A 17,185-nucleotide genomic window follows, 5' to 3' on the forward strand; every position below is an offset into this window, starting at 1 on the left:
CTTTTTTCATTTTCATTGGTCCTAAATTTAACTAGATATAAGATGTATTTATCTTAATAGTGTATTCTTCATGCTTATTATGAAGGGTTGTTGGTCATAATGCATTTTGTTTTAAACTCTGAAGACTCTGGCCTTATCACAGTGCCCTGACACAGTTCTCTTCCTTTCCAAAAGTAGAGAGCATCAGATCGCTTTTCATTTCGGCAAGGAATGGAAAGCAGACCAAACTCTAATTTAAATATCATTGACTGCTTGAATATTCATGCTGAACCTGAAATATTCATTTTTGAAGCCATAGAAATCAGCTCATTTTTCTGTTCACTTTGAATTATTTATAATTTTCCTAACAGTGCATGCTGGAAATAATACAATGGCATTGAAGGGGGATCAGTCAATACTTTGGAGCTAACACTGGTAGATGGCTGTTTGGTCTGATGCTCTTATTATGTACCCTTAGGATCATAGCATCAGTTTGCAAAACTGTGTGGACGAAAGTCCACGATTTCTGGTCCCAGACTTAATCACTGTTCATTTTTGCCATACACCTGCAGGAGTGAACAACCTGTAGGTGACTACAGAGGGGCTGGTGTGTGCTGATGAGGGATCCTCCTTCTCCTCCTCTTTCCTCTCTAATCCATTCTCCCTTTACAGCCTCCATCCTGCCCCTTTTACCTCCCTTCTCCTTGCTGCACTTCCTTCTCTCTCACTGCCCAGAGGTCGGTGTGTCTAAGTTAGATGTGTGTGGTCAAAAGACCAAAGGACCTCCTGCCAATATTACCATGTCTCTAACTGATAGAAAAACCTAAAGTGCAAAACATCCCATTGTCTTGATCTTGATCTGGAAGTGGTTCCTTTGACCACTGGATAGCTCTACTTAATGATTCGACATGTTTTCCTCTGGCTTTTCTCTGGGATGAGCTCAGTGTTTATTGGTGGAGTTGAGCTCTGCAGGATTTTTTCAGTCCACCATAAGTAATTGTATTGCTTTGTAGCACCCAGCAGGGCCAGGTTCAGGTTTTATGGGGACTGAGGCTCAGACAGTTTGGAGCTCCTCTTTAAGAAAGAGAGTGTGAAGTTACACACAAAAAAATTAGGTAGATGGTGTTGAAGGGGCCTGTGCACGTAAGGGGCCGTATCCAAACTCCTTAGCGTGTCATGACCTAGCCTAGACTAGCTACTTACTCTGCCCCAACCTGGTACTACACAGTCCTGCCAAACCTGTTGTTGTTCCCCAGGCATGCCCAGTTCTCTTTTACTTGCAAGACTTGGTGCATGCACTTCCATCTGCCCTTCTCTGTGTGGCTAATGCCTGTCCTCCAAGACTTAACTTCAAGGGTCAGCTCTGTTGGAAAGCCCCCTGTGATTCTCCACAGATGCCTCAATTCTGTGCTTTCATATTTTATTGTAGCTCTTCTCACGCTGCATTATAGCTCTCCGCTTGTCCATTTCTCTACTGCATGGTGAGAGAGGGTGCTTTTGACTCAGAACACTCAGAGCCTGATATTGGGGCAGGACCAGGCAATTTCCCTTCAGTCAGCTGTTCTTCCGTCCTTTAGCTGTGCATCACTGCCTTTCCAGGCTCTCTTGACCCTGCTCCTGGGAAGGCTGAGCCAATGGGAGGCATTAAGGAGGGTTAGAGGGTTCAAAGAGAAGTCAGGATAATTCTCCGCTCACTCCAACCCCTGCTTCCCCAGTAATTCCAGTTGTGGTGACAACCCTGACATAGGTTCCTGCTGCCACTTGAAGTCTCTCTCTCTGGTTCTAGACCCTACCAGAAGACTCTAGGTTCTGGGCTCCAGTCACACCATTTCTTTCCATTGTCCCTTTTTTTTAAATAATAAATTTATTTTTTATTGGTGTTCAATTTACCAACCTACAGAATAACACCCAGTGCTCATCCCGTCAAGTGCCCCCCTCAGTGCCCGTCACCCATTCACCCCCACCCCCGCCCTCCTCCCCTTCTACCACCCCTAGTTCGTTTCCCAGAGTTAGGAGTCTTTATGTTCTGTCTCCCTTTCTGATATTTCCCACACATTTCTTCTCCCTTCCCTTATATTCCCTTTCACTATTATTTATATTCCCCAAATGAATGAGAACATACAATGTTTGTCCTTCTCCGATTGACTTATTTCACTCAGCATAATACCCTCCAGTTCCATCCACGTTGAAGCAAATGGTGGGTATTTGTCATTTCTAATGGCTGAGGAATATTCCATTGTATACATAAACCACATCTTCTTTATCCATTCATCTTTCGACTGTGCTCCTAAAGATGAGAATGACTTCCTGCTCTTGCTAATTTATCGGTTGCCTCATCATCTTTAATTGTCTTCTAAGTCCTTCTATCACCCATATAAACAAGTCTCTGGATTAAATTCTCTCTGCCTGAACAATCTAGAATATTTTATCTTTCCCTAAATCCTGAATTATACTGTCATAGGAGATGGGCAGTTATTTTATAAAAAAAGACAATAAGAATAGGAATCCTTAACAATGGTTTGCAAAGTTTCTTTGCATTTGAAACAGTCATTTATTTTCCAATCTTAACCCCCTTAACCTAGACCTTAGCCAAAACATGGAGTCCCACATGCTGGTACTAATGCTACAGGCCCAAAATGTAGAAAGAGCAGACTCTGGAAAATTGCACCAAGTATTTAGTGATTTATGTCCAATTAATCTGTCACTTTGTAGCTAGGTACCTGTCCAGGACCTTGCTTCTAGTAGTGCTTCAAACATATTTTGAATGGAAAACAGACTGTGCTTGCCATTCATTGTCAGCATTTCCTAGGTAACAGACAATATAATAACATAGCTGAAGCTCTGTCTCACTGTTTCTGTGCCTTTTTGGTATGGTTACAATGAAAGCATTGCCCAGGCTTTGCATATCTGCCTGGGCATAAATCCTGAGAGTTGCTCAAAATGTCTGGGATCAAGAGAATAACTGTGCTCCATCGAGTAGCATAAGACTCCAGTGTGCAGTGCTTGGTGTGGTCAGGAGGCAGAAAAAATGAGTAAAACTTCTCTATTCAGAGACAAACAGGCCAAAGAAAATAGGAAATGGACAACCAAGTGCCAGATGCTAGACATGTAGTCAGCGTGAGCAGGAGAGATCCTCTAAAAATCAACCTTGAATGTTACTCAGAGCAGAGGACAAGAATGCCAACTGAGGGAAGTAAGCTGAGGAAATGTGATAACCACAGGGCTGATTCCTGAGCACGGGGCTGGAGAGAATGTGCAGACTGGCTCGGCAGGCAGTTCAGGAAGCCTCAACTACAAAGAGCAAGGCAAGAGATGTGGCCTGCCCACTTGGGATGAAAAGGCAAGGAGGGCAGTGGTTCAGTGTCTGGGCTTCAGCACCAGCCTGCCTGGGTTGAAATCTTGGCTCTGTTTCTTCCTAGCTAAGGGCAGGTATCACAGCCTCCTTTTCGAGTAATAGTATTGCCCGCCCTCTTGGTTCTTATGAAGCCTAAATGAGCTCACACATGTCAAGCATCTAGTGTTTAAAATCTGCTGAGGTGGGCAGCCCGGGTGGCTCAGCAGTTTAGCACCGCCTTTGGCCCAGGGCATGATCCTGGAGACCTGGGATCGAGTCCTGCGTCGGGCTCCCTGCGTGGAGCCTGCTTCTCCCTCTGCCTGTGTCTCTGCCTCTCTCTCTCTCTCTCTGTCTCATGAATAAATAAATAAAATCTTTTTAAAAAAATCTGCTGAGGTAGTTTATAGGCTTAACTGAACTTAAATGAACTGACTAGCCACATTCTTGGTTTGTCAAAGTTTACAATTGGACTTAATATTTCACTCATTCATTTATTTGACTCATATTTCTTGAATGCCTTAGTATGTGCCTGGAACTGGGAATATAATGAGAACAGGTCTCTGCCTTTGTATACACTAAAAGAAAATATTGGAGGGTCACTGTTAGGCTGTTGGTAAAGGAGAATCAGGTAGCTCTGAAATGGTTTCTAATGAGAGCCTAAAAAAGGAATGAATATGACATAGGTACCTCTCTGATGGGGGATGTTGATGATGCACATGTAGGGGTGGGAGGTATATGGGAAATCTCTTACTTTCCATTCAGCATTACTGTGAATATAAAACTGCCCACAAAAAAAAAATAAATCTATTAAAACATTTTTAAAAGAAAGAACAGATGAGTGGATGAATAATAATAGTCTGTCTGATTATCCCAAATATTGTTGGTTACTTAAAAGAAAAGATAGTTGAATCTATATTTTTAGTAAGAGCTTCACTTATATCAGCTATGCTCAGTTTTTAGAAATGGCAGAAACTTAATTTTGATCCATTATGTTCATCTCTAAGAAACACTAGCAGGGGGTCCCTGGGTGGCTCAGCAGTTTGGCGCCTGCCTTTGGCCCAGGACACGATTCTGGAGTCCCGGGGTCGAGTCCCAAGTCGGGCTCCCTGCATGGAGCCTGCTTCTCCCTCTGCCTGTGTCTCTGCCTCTCTCTCTCTCAATGTCTATCATAAATAAATAAATAAATAAATAAATAAATAAATAAATAAATAAATAAATAAATCTTAAAAAAAAAAAAAAAAAACACTAGCAGTTGAGACTGCCACACAAGGAACTTGTTAGAAAAAGCAGTGTTCCCATTAGCTAGGCATGTGAAAGTAAAAAAGCAAAGCTCCAGGGTAAGGAATTTTGTTTGTTGATCTTTCAAAGGTCGTACTTGCTTTTAATGGTCAGCTGTATGTCGGCGTAGACATTTAATCATTCAGTTAGGCTTGTAGTACTTACTGGGCCACCTACTATGTGTGAGGTTCACCTTGGATTCAACACTAATGATAGGTAAGACGTGATCCCTGCTATCATCAGGCTTCTAATCTTAGGCTAGGGGAACGTGAGGACAAGCAGTGCAATGGGGTAGGTGCCAGAGGAAGCATGAACAGTATGGAATCAGGGAATTCATTCATTCATTCATTCATTCATTCATTCACTCAGTAAATATCTGTAAGTTTATTTTTAATTTATTTTTTATTGGTGTTCAATTTACTAACATACAGAATAACCCCCAGTGCCCGTCACCCATTCACTCCCATCCCCCGCCCTCCTCCCCTTCTACCACCCCTAGTTCGTTTCCCAGAGTTTCATACTATGTGGAAAACACCCTAGCAGTGTCAGGGATATAGCCATGAATCAGATCGATAATTCTTGTCCTCTTGAATTCAGTGTGCTTCTGCTCATTATGGTTTCAGAGAAGCCTTGAGTTGGGTCTTGAAGAATAAGTATTTATAGAGATAGCCAATGTGAAAAGGGTGTTTCAGAAGGATGGGTATCCTGTGCACTCAGGAGTCCCAGTGCCTTTGTGGAGAGGATGCTTGCAGTTGGCTCTGGTGACTCCATCTCAACACCAAATGGCTCCACCTTCAGTCTTCACAAAGGGATTGATGGGGGAGGCCCTTATTATGGGTGATGACTGCATTTAGTCTGTAAAGACTGACTATGCCCAGGTTCCAATGCCCTCTGACATCTTAGAAGACAGGCTAGCATTTTCGGACATTTGATTTTGTTTCCTTTTAATCATGGCTTATAGGCTTGTCAAAAATGCAGACCTAATTTTAGAGACCTCAGAGTCTCTAAGTCTAGCCCTTAATTTCAGTCCTCATCTTAGGTACTTAATTATTGATTTTCAACATGACTTTTTTTATTCTAAGAAAAAGATTTACAAAAAATGGACATTTTATGTGGACATGAATGTTCCTTCAGTCTCAGAACCGTAAGTGAACACATGGACAAATATTAATCTATTAGCCTGTGTGTAGTTGGAACAGATCTTCATTTCAAGGATAATAAAATCTAAAATTCTCTGTTAATATAATTACATCCTTAGAATTTTTTCAAGACATTTTGAGAGGCTGGAATATTTTTGCCAGACTCTTCCCTCCTACTTTTTTTTTTTTTTTTTTTTTTTACAGTATGGCTCTTAGTTTTAGTAATATTTTTAATCTTAACATCTCACAGATAATATCTTTCATATCTACATTGCTTTTTACATTTTAGAAATTTGGAAAGATTCCTAAGTCTAACCCTGAATCATAGATATGTCATTTGTAAATATCTCCTCCCATTCCATAGGTTGCTTTTCAGTTTTGTTGATTGTTTCCTTTGCTATGCAGAAGCTTTTTATTTTGATGTAGTCCCAACAGTTTATTTTTGCTTTTATTTCCCAACCTGCTTGCCTCATGAGACATATATAGAAAAATGTTACTATGGCCAATGTCAGAGAAATTATTGCCTGTGATCTCTTCTAGGATTTTTATGGTTTCACATTAGGTCTTTAGTTCATTTTGAGTTTATTTTTGTGTAGGGTGTAAGAAAGTGGTCCAGTTTCATTCTTTGGCATGCTGCTGTCCAGTTTCCCCAACACCATTTGTTGAAGAGATGGTCTTTTTTCCATTGGATATTCTTTCCTGCTTCGTCAGAGATTAATTGACCATATAATTGTGAGTTTATTTCTGGGTTTTCTGTTCCATTGACCTAGGTGTCTATTTTTGTGCCAAACACCTACTGTTCTGATTACTATGACTTAGTTACATAACTTGAATTCTGGAATTGTGACACCTCCAGTCTTTTTTTTTTCTTTTTTCCATATTGTTTTGGCTATTTAGGGTCTTTTGTGGTTTCATACACATTTTAGGATTGTTTGCTAATTTTCCCTAGTTCCCTGGTAGTTTTTTGAAAGGATTGCATTAAATCTGTAGATTGCTTTGGGTAGTATCAACATTTTTTATTAGTTCATTTTTAAAATTTAAATTCAATTAATCAACATATAATGTATTGTTGGTTTCAGAGGTGGAGTTCAGTGATTCCTCAGTCTTATATCATACCCAGTGCTCATTACATCACATGCCCTCCTTAACGTCCATCACTCAGTTACCTCATCCCCCCACCCACTTCCCCTCCAGCGACCCTGTTTGTTTCCTATGATTAAGAGTCTCTTATGGTTTGTCTCCCTCTCTGATTTTGTCTTATTTTATTTTTTCCTCTCTTCCGCTATCGTCCTCTGTTTTGTTTCTTAAATTCCACATATGAATGAGATCATATGATAACTGTCTTTCTCTGATTGAGTTATTTTGCTTAGCGTAGTATCTTCTAGTTCCATCTACATCCTTGCAAATGGCAAGGTTTCATTTTTTGATGGCTGAGTAGTATTTCAATGTATATATATATGTACACCACATTTTCTTTATCCAATCATCTGTCGATAGACATTTGGGCTCTTTCCATAGTTTGGCTATTGTGGACTTTGCTGCTATAAACATTGGGGTGCATATCAAATGCCACTTGCTCTTCTCTACATAACTAGAAAATTAAAACAACCAGATTTCCTACTCCCCAGTCTTCCTCACCTTTTGCTTTCTTAATGAAGAACCAACAGAAAAGTCAAGAAACTCTTATCAGAGAATTATTCCTAAGAATACTTTCCTGCATGTCCTATTCATTCCTAATCAACTGCATCTCCTACTACGGATGATCATTGAGAAGCCATGTTGTTAATGTTGTTAATGTTGATCCTTGAGTACCATAAGGTCACGGGAGGCCTCTGAGTCACCACACACTTAATCACGAGCAGCCTGCCATTAGTCATCTGTATATTTTATTGTGTTCTAATTCTTTAAAAATTAGTGGTTCCCAGTGGGGAAAGTGACTCTCATTCAAACAGAAGAAGAGGCAGTTTCTACCAAATTCCCAAAAGCATGGTAGTGCACATTTGCAACTGAGAGAACACCTACCAGCTAAAAAGTACTTATTCCAATTAGCTACTAAACTAATGGCAAAACTAGTAGCTGATTAGGTAGTATCTGGTAGATGTACCCAGGGTGCTTTTCTCTCTGAACAACTTGATTGGCAATTGAGCATTACATGTTAATTAGTCTGAGTATGTTGTGTGCTTTTTAAGCTCAGATGAAATTGTATTTTTGCTTTTGAGAAACCACTGTCTTCCTTATGGTTTCCTAAGAGAAGAGTCAGACCCAAAACAGGAGGTCATTGCAGCTCAGTGGTCAGTGCCCTGTCTCTCTCTATAGTACTATTGTCTTGTGAGCTCAGAATATACCACTGACGCCATGTGCAATAGGCATGAGTGTTGGGGAAGCATAACGGGGTGGAACAACCCTGAGGACCACCAACAAAGAAGGAGGACTTTTTTTTAAAGGTGCCAAGTATACCTTGACCCCAAAAGGTGATCCCAAGGAACACAGCAGACACCAACGTTCATATCAAGGGATAGCCATTATGCTTGCAGTGTAGAAAAAAAGTGCCAGTTGCTCACCAGTCTTTTTTTTTTTTTCCAACTATTCCCATCGCAAATACTACATAAACGCCTTTCTTTCTGGAAGATGTAAACCAAGATGTTAAAAGTGATTCTTTTCAAGGGCTGGAATCTTTGTTGTTGTATCTCTTAATTTGTCTATAGTGAATATGCACTGCCTTTAGTAAAAGCGAAAAGTTATTTGTAATTTTAAACATTTTAAATTACTTGCATGCCTGCCACCTATCAAATTGGTTATTGTCACTTATTTATGTTTCATTCCAGGCTTTGCCAATTCACACATAATTTCTTTGTAAGTGTAATTACACACAGATGCATTTCTGCATTCTGCTACTTCAAAGCATTGTTGTATATGAAAAACAGGCACCAGAGACCTTCTGTGATGTGAGCCTGGGTAACCCAGCCCCCGATCTGATGCAACGCTCTCTTGGACTGGTGGGCCTCAGTACAGCATGTTCTCACCTGTCCAGCAGTCTTGTGATAGAAGTTGTTTGGATGATGAGGTGTCAGAGTATATGTTTCTTTATTTTTTTTGCCTCTGAAAATGTATAGTTTGTTAATAGCACTGTAAAGTATTTGGAATAAGGAGTCCACTCAGTGGAAAAGAAACATGAATAGGTTTAGATTTTTATGGGGCTGAATCAGCCAAATCAAACACAGGCCTTCCTGAAGCTTCCAAGTTTTTAATGGAAACTCACGCTCTTCAAAACTTTGCTGCCTAATTATAATTCATGCCTTTTGCAGATACATTACAGGGTGGACCAAAAGGAAAATGTTAGACATGTTCACTTGTGATTTCTATTGTGTGACTGTGGAGTGCCAACTGCATACATCTAATGGCCTGGTGCGTGTAAAGACACCGGCCGGTTCCTGGCAGGCTGAACCACTTCGGTAGGAAGGTGGATAAACTTGCAGTCTTGCAAATATGGACAACATGCTCTGCTACAGAACCAGCCTTCTATATGTGGTTGTACATAATTCAGTGTCAGAATTTAATTTAAAAGCCCCCTGGTAACCATAACCCCAAACCAACCCACATCATGATCTTTACCAGAGAGGTCCTTTTGAAAGATTTTACCTAGATTTTATTTTAAGGACTTTTTCTTTTTTTCTTTCTTTCCTTTTTTTTTTTTTTTTTTAACAGGTCTAACTGGTGTCAAGGGAGAAAAAGGAAATCCAGGCATTGGAACCCAAGGTCCAAGAGGCCCCCCTGGACCAGCAGGTAAATCTTCCTACCTAACAGGAAACTGCAAGATGGAAATCCTAAAGCTTTATATTTACCTGACATCACAAGTGAGGAAAATGGCCATATTACATCCTGTATCTTACCAGAATGGCTGTATTTCTCACTCATTTCATTGGAAGGCGAGTTTGTCAAGTGATGATCCTTCCAGTACAGAAGCCTCAAAAGCCTATAGCATATTCTGGGATCCTATTGGCTTCATGAGTTAGGCCATGCTAAGCTATGCTGTAGTAATAAATCAATCCCAAATGCTTAACAGATTGACATAATAAAAGTTTATTTTATACTCCCCCAAAGTTTGATGTGGGTGAGGTGGCTTTTCCCCATTCTGGGACAAAAGGCCTCCAGGAAAATAAAGGAGGCACATCAACCTTCACCTTCCTAAATGGACAATGACAGATGCATATTTCACTGGCTGGAACTAGCCACACTGTCTCATTTGAACCACACGGGAGGTTCCACATAGAGAGGAACACATGGATACTTGATAAACACTCTTAGTTTCTGCCACCGTGGCAGCCTTACTGATTGAGTTTTGTGTCAGTTTTGAGTATTGTGTGTATTACTGTGTGCTTTTTAATGGTGTCCAGATTATCATCCTCATTATTAGAATTGTAAATGTGCAGTCCTATTGGACATTTGTAATTCAGTTTTAGCCACACAGAATCAAGCGCTTGCAGATTTTTTCTTTCCAACCTTATGATTTTGGAAAGTACTTTTCCTGGAAGGCATTCCTAATGGAAAAGATTCACTTTGAGCATAAATGCTCCTATCACTAAGGGCTTGTGTGAGAAGCTGGTCTAGCATCACATGTTACATAGAAAGATGGTTGGTGAGTGCTGATTGAATGGGATTGGATCTACTTAGAGTTCCAACCCTTTTCAGATATTTAGGAACAAGAAGATACTTGTTCCTCGTTTTCATTTAGATTCTAGTTAAAGAATATCATTTTGGGTTGAAGAATGCCTTTTAAATACTATTGGAATCTAGGTCTAAAAAAAAACCATAAAAACAAAGAAAAACACCCAGCCTGATACACTTCCTAAAACCACAAAAATTTTAATCTCCTTCCTATTTTCACTCAGTCTAAGTTCTCAACTGATATAGATAGCCTAAAGAAATTTTGGATTAGTGTTTTAGATCCGATTTCAGACTCTTCCTTTTTCTCTTGCAGGATAATTTATTTCACACGCAGGCTAATTTATTTCAGTTGCCTGGGGCTATAAAGCAGTACAGATTATGAGGCTGAGATTGAGTGAGAGAGAGAGAGAGAGAGAGAGTGTGTGTGTGTGTGTGTGCACGCACGCCCATGCATGCCTGTACGCTGCATTCATAAGGAGCTGCATTAGGAAACAGAAGCTCCATAAAGAAAACCAGGCTGACAGTGGCATCTTCTTTACCCTTTAATGTCCAGGAGGTGACAGAAAAGAATACATTTTGCTTTCCAGTTTCCTGAGCTGAATGAAAATCTTCTTCAGGAGAATGTATGATTACAGTATGATCTTCTATCCAGGAAATCCAATTGTGGAATAAAAATTCAATAAGCAGAGAAAGACATATTATCCTAATTGTTAAGAAAGCATGAGGTGGTTCCTTTTAAGAGTTAGTTTACTTGTTGGTAGTCTCAAAGTTCACTCTGTGATGGTAAAAGACCAACTGTTTTCATTTGTGGGTGCTTTGTAGGACCTTCAGGGGAGAGTCGGCCAGGAAGCCCTGGGCCCCCTGGATCTCCTGGACCCAGGGGTCCACCTGGTCACCTGGGGGTACCTGGACCACAGGGTCCTTCTGGCCAGCCTGGATACTGCGACCCCTCTTCGTGTTCTGCCTATGGCGTAGGAGGTGAGTGCCAGCCTCTCATGGGCTTTGAGCAATGTTTCACTATGGTTAGAACCATAATGATGAGGGTGCAATGAACAGTAGACCAATTCAGGGAGGGAAGCAGAACTTGAATGCCTCATTACCTTAAGTTATCCAGAGACTCTTCTGTAAAGTGCAAATTTACTATAAAAGTTACCCCTTTAAGACCTTAAGAGGAAAATGAAAATAATAACACCACTAAATCTTCCTTGTTTACAAATGGCAATCCACACTAATTAGGTCTCCAACCTCATATCTGATCATTGGGGGACATGTTTGAACTTTTGGGGGGAGGCCCAACATTCTGTTACTTCTGGGTGTGGTTGTGATGCCCTGTCATCTTTTACTCTTGTTCTGGAAAAGCCTACAACTTAGAACTTTCCCCTAATGTGGAGGGCCCCCTAGATTCTTTTGGGTGACATCCTGCCCGTCACATGTCCACCATTTCATGACCAAAGATAGTTTTAAGAAGGAACAAGAGTGGCCATGCTATATCTGCCTCATTACTAACTACTGGCCTGAGATTGTGAAAGATAATGTTTCCTACAAACATCTGCAGCCTGCATGTCGGCGAGTTGTGCAATGGGACGTTTTCTGACATAGTCACTCTTGGAAGCATCGAGAGAGATGTTCAGAGTCTGCTTTGGGGCAATAAACTTCTTAGTCAAAAAAATTTAAGCGTTCTACTTTAGGAGAAATTTAACCTTATTTGCCAGAGGAACTGGTCAGAGTTTTGCTGATGTGTTTTTCTCTGTTCATCTCTTCCCTCCCTGTTCTCTCAAATCTCCCTGTCCCTTATTAAGATCTGATCCCTTACAATGATTACCAGCACTGAAGTGGAACTCCTCCACTCTGATTACATTGGCCTGGGCAATTGGCTGCGGATACAGAACTGTCCTGTTGACCACCGCCACCCAGCCCCCTCCCCTAACAATGGGCACTCCGCTTCCCTGCCTCACCTGCTTCCCCACCTGCCCACTGTCACATCTCTTGCCCTCCCTGCTCCAAACACATACACTGATAGTCCTGGAACTTAACCAGAGCACAAGTGTCCACTGCAGTAGAAACTGACTGCTCTGTATCAGCCTGGATATAGGTATATCACTGTGTACTGAGAATCTAGCCCAAACTTTCTACACGAAGGCTCAGTAATAGTTGTTTAAATGTGCCTTCTCCTCTTTCCTGTCCCCACACGAGATGGAGGGGCATCTTTCTTCCTGACCACCCTACTCTCCATTCTCCTTGGATGCCCTCCCTTCCCGATCGTCCCCTGGTGATGGGTTCCTAACAAGAGATCAGTTTTGAAAATTTATTTTTCTGTTATAATTCTGCTGAGATTCAGGGTTCCTTTTGTAAATAAAACACATACTATTTAAGCAGATGGCTGTGATTCCAGTTTTCTAACAATTTCTGTAATGTATCTGTCCCTTCCTTTACTAACCATCTGAAATCTCATGGGGAAGGTGCAAGCGGCATGGTGGGTAGAGGTAGCCACTTTTCCACCCAAGCAGGCTTTCTTTGTAGTTTATTGACCAAATCTATGTCTCTTATGGACCCATATGAGGGGAGAATATCAATTTATGGTTCCTGGGTCCTATCAAGTCCCCACCCCACTCTTCCTCTCTAGCTCCCCATCCTGATCAACCGGAATTCACTCCTGTCCAAGATGAACTGGAAGCCATGGAACTGTGGGGCTCAGGGATCTGATAGCCTCAGAACAAAGTTGAAGACCAACTACAAGAACTCAGAGAAACTTATTCAAGAAGAATGTCATTATGTGGTTTGTATGCTACCTTTTGGGGGCTTGTTTCATCAACCTAAATCTCCTCCTTGGATATTGTTAATATTGTTATTATTAACAAAAATTATATTTTTAAAAAATCCCCTTAATCTATGACACCACAGGATTTATTTTTCTTTGTTATTTTAATGTCACGCCAGATTATTTGTTTTTCCAGAGAAGAGTGCTCAAAGAAAAATTGGCAAAAAAAAAAAATTTTTTTTTTGAACTCTGGAATCTTTTCTGTGTTAGATGATCTCAAGTCCTAAAATGCATCAAGACAGCTATGATTGTATTCAAAGGAAATGGGGCCCTAGGAGAATAAGATTTAAAGAGATTTGAAGATTATGCCATTTATCCCTATCTCCTATGGCCGTGCTAAAAAGAAAAAGGGATATTATTAGAGAAACTACCTCTTGATTAACTGATCTGTCCAGCTCTGAGATCACTTGGTACCTCATTTTACTGGTATCTAAGAATATGTATTAGAATATAACCTTTTTGAATTTGGTGATTTTAAAAATAGATTTTAGTTTTTCAGTGGTTTGATATGTAAAATAGTGACTTTCCACCAGTTCTGATGCAGAGATCCAATTTTGATGAACAACTTTTCTAGCAGTATTCCAAGGCTCGCCCTCTTTATCTACATGGATTACTTTGTACATGCAGATACGTTTTTTGCAAACCCATTTCCATTCTCTTTTATAAGCAAATAAAATTTTAAAACAACAGATGTGGATTCTTTTTACTGCATTTCTAAATGTCACCTTAAACTTCTATAGTCTTAGCTGAGTTTTAACCAGAAAAACAACAGTTGGCTTCCTTTAGATAGGCATTCAAATATTTCTTTCATTCATTAATATATTCATTCATTCTGGTGAAGTAAGAAGCTTAACAGAAGAAGCAGTTGATCTGGGCCTAAGAGACTGCTAGAATTTTATCATCCGTTTATAACCCACAAGACTTAAGACTGGTGCTAAATAAATGTTAGCCAATAGTTTACCAATATTTGACTGAAGAGCCATCTTTCTTCTGCTCTTTAAAAAGTTCTGAAAAACTCTACAAAGGAAGAAGGAAAATGAGATTGAACCTAACAGACTCTAACAAAATGTATCTTTTGCTCACAAAGGAAAAATCTAGATATTTGAGAAGGATTTGGGTTCTATTATTTGCTTGTTGAAAATAAAATGGAAGAGACTCATAAACTTAGTGTATGCTCCTTTTCTTGTCACATTTCCCTAGTAACAGCTAGTTTCAAAGAGTAGAGATGGGGTCATTTATAACCAGAAGTTGGGTTTGTCCTAGATTAGTGAGATCTTCTGGCCTTCCTTGGTCTCCCTCACCAAACAGATCTGATTTAAGACCTTTCCAGCCAAATGATTCAAACAGCAAGATATCCTTATGTGCCTTTGGGGATTTAGGCAAAGAGCTTTTTTGGTGCCTTCGCAGGAAATGAAAGAAGACAGTGAACAGATAACCAACAGCTGTTCCCTTTTAGTTATGGCACATCATTCCACTTGTAGGAAGCAGGACCAATGAGGAAGAGAGCTTGCACAAGGTTGATCATGATGATTGGCCCAGAATCACCTCAGAGAACTCCTCTGTAAATGACGAGGGTATGTCGTTAGTCACTTCATATCTTTGTATCAGATTTCTTAGTCTTTTAACAGGTGAGTAGAGACAGTATTCTGTGTGCTTGGCTCTTGGAAATGCACAGTCTAATATCGTGCCACTAAGAGGACTCTCAAAGTTGGTTATAAGGTGAATTATAAACCACTGAAGTTCGAATTCATTCATATCATTCTTGAGTTGTCCAAATACACTTGGCTTTGATTTTACTTGATGGTCTAAATTTGCTTATTTAAGCTACAGGAAGGTTCCATTAGTTTGGAATGTGTCATCACTTGGGCCCAGTATTTCATTTTTTTTTTTTTTTAAATTTTTTATTTATTTATTTATGATAGCCACACAGAGAGAGAGAGAGGCAGAGACACAGGCAGAAGGAGAGGCAGAGACACAGGCAGAGGGAGAAGCAGGCTCCATGCACCGGGAGCCCGACGTGGGATTCGATCCCGGGTCTCCAGGATCGCGCCCTGGGCCAAAGGCAGGCGCTAAACCGCTGCGCCACCCAGGGATCCCGGGCCCAGTATTTCAAATCTCTCTTGAGTAAAATGTTCAAAATAAAAGGTGTAACTCAGACTTAGGATTTTTGTGGTTACAACACATTGCCTTGTTAAAAGGGGATCTTGAATTGCATTTTTACTGACTTGCCTATTTTGGCAGGAGTATACTTATATCTTAATTTATATTTTATACTGTTTCTGAAAATAATAAAGTAACATCTCATATAAAGCAAAACATTACTGTTCAGAACTTTCATTGCTTCTATTAGAAACTCTCAATTTCTTTGGGGAATGATCATTTTAGGGTAGTATTTTGTATTCGGGAAAACCTCAATTTAATTCCAGGAAGTCCTCCCTCTTTCGTTTCTATGTCCTCTGTCCCTCTCCATCTGCTCATAACTAATCTCATAAGTAATCTCAAGCTAATATACTAGAAACTGTTTTCATTCTTAGGATAAAAACATGAATAAGAGAAATGTGAGCTTGTCCTCATGGAGCTTCCTGTCTAGAGCTAGAGAAAGACAGGAAATGAGTGACTAAACAAGCAAAATTAATCTCAAATTGTGACAAATAGTATGAAAGATATAAGAAAAGTGCTGAGAAAAGAATATGAAGATGACATAAAGGAGCATCTGCTTTCATTTGGGTGGACGAGATGGCCTTTCTGAGGGCCTGATATTTGAGGCATGAAGATAAGAAAAGGCATGGAGGAGAATCCAAAACTCGACCTTCTCAAATACAAAGGTCATTTGTCAAGAAGATGCTTGTTTGTGTTCACGGAGCTACACGGAGCTAAAAGGCCAGGGTGGCAGGAAAGTGAACAAGATAAGGCTAGAGACAGGAACAATTTAGACAGTGTGCCAGTTAATGACTTAGATATTGAGTCAATCACTAATTTAAAACACACACCCAATCATGTTATTCCTCTGCTGAAACCCATCAGTTGTTCCTCATGGAACTTAAAATCTAAATTACTAACTGGCACATTGCTTCAGTTACTTAGGTCTCCAGCCTTATCGCATCTAAGACAGAAGCAGTGTGTGAACAATGAGCCAAGACAATGGAAGACAGTTTCCCTGCTCTCTTGTTGTAACCAAGATATAGATGCATATTGTGTTAAGCTCTTGAGACATTAGGAATTAAGAGCCACTTGGCTGAACTTCTCTTCTGCAGCTGTCATGGAGCAGTTACTATAGGCCAGAGCTAATCTGAGGGCTTTAAAGTTGAACCATTGAGGTTGGGTTATACTATGCTGTAGTAACAACAATTTCTTAGACACTTCCATATCCACAACAATTTCTTAGACACTTCCATATCCACATGATTCATATGAGAAGAGAGAAGAGGCCATGGGAAGTCATCTCCCCCAGCTTCCTCCAGAAATGACACACATCACTTCTCACATTTTATTGGTCTGCATAGATCACATGAACCCATTGAACTTCAGAGGGATGAAGAAGTGCAATCATCCCACATGTTAGGAAGCAGAAGAGAACCAGAAATATTGGTGAGAAGCAATAAAAGCTACCACTTAGGTTTTAATTCATTTGATTATCACACAACCCAAGAGCTAGTTCACTATTAATCATCTTGGTGAAGAGATAGTAGTGCAGAAATATTAAGTTACCTTCCTGAGAACACACAGCTAGAAATCAAATGTAGGCATTCTGACTCAAAAGTATCTACACTTAATCTCTAGGCTACTCTGCCTCACATATTGGTAAAGAGTGGAGATAGGGCTTATTCAAGTACAGTTCCCTAGATCCTGAGGAATCCCCCAAAGATACTGCTTCAGTTGTCTGGGTTGGAAACTCTATTTTTTTAACCAAGCACCTCAGTGGACTACAGTTTGAAAAACACTATTTTGAGATCATTCTGGTTGCACAGTGGA

The 17,185-nt window shown here is 40.2% G+C and overlaps 1 protein-coding gene across 4 annotated transcripts in view; it reads left to right on the top strand.

The window, feature by feature from the left end:
- COL14A1 (collagen type XIV alpha 1 chain) overlaps window positions 1–13,902 on the top strand; it is a 218,122-nt gene extending 204,220 nt beyond the window's left edge. For 3 of the 4 annotated variants that reach the window (XM_038555416.1, XM_038555415.1, XM_038555414.1), the window contains exons 46-48: window positions 9,436–9,513; window positions 11,218–11,373; window positions 13,019–13,902. In XM_038555416.1, coding sequence (XP_038411344.1) covers window positions 9,436–9,513; window positions 11,218–11,373; window positions 13,019–13,098 — 314 coding nt within the window. In that variant the 3' untranslated portion in view covers window positions 13,099–13,902. Of the gene's footprint in view, window positions 1–9,435; window positions 9,514–11,217; window positions 11,374–12,194; window positions 12,782–13,018 lie in introns of those variants that run through there. The other variant, XM_038555417.1, reaches the window with a different exon arrangement.
- Window positions 13,903–17,185: the final 3,283 nt, after the last annotated feature.

Source organism: Canis lupus, chromosome 13 (assembly GCF_011100685.1).
Source record: "Canis lupus familiaris isolate Mischka breed German Shepherd chromosome 13, alternate assembly UU_Cfam_GSD_1.0, whole genome shotgun sequence".
Classification (NCBI taxonomy): domain Eukaryota; kingdom Metazoa; phylum Chordata; class Mammalia; order Carnivora; family Canidae; genus Canis; species Canis lupus.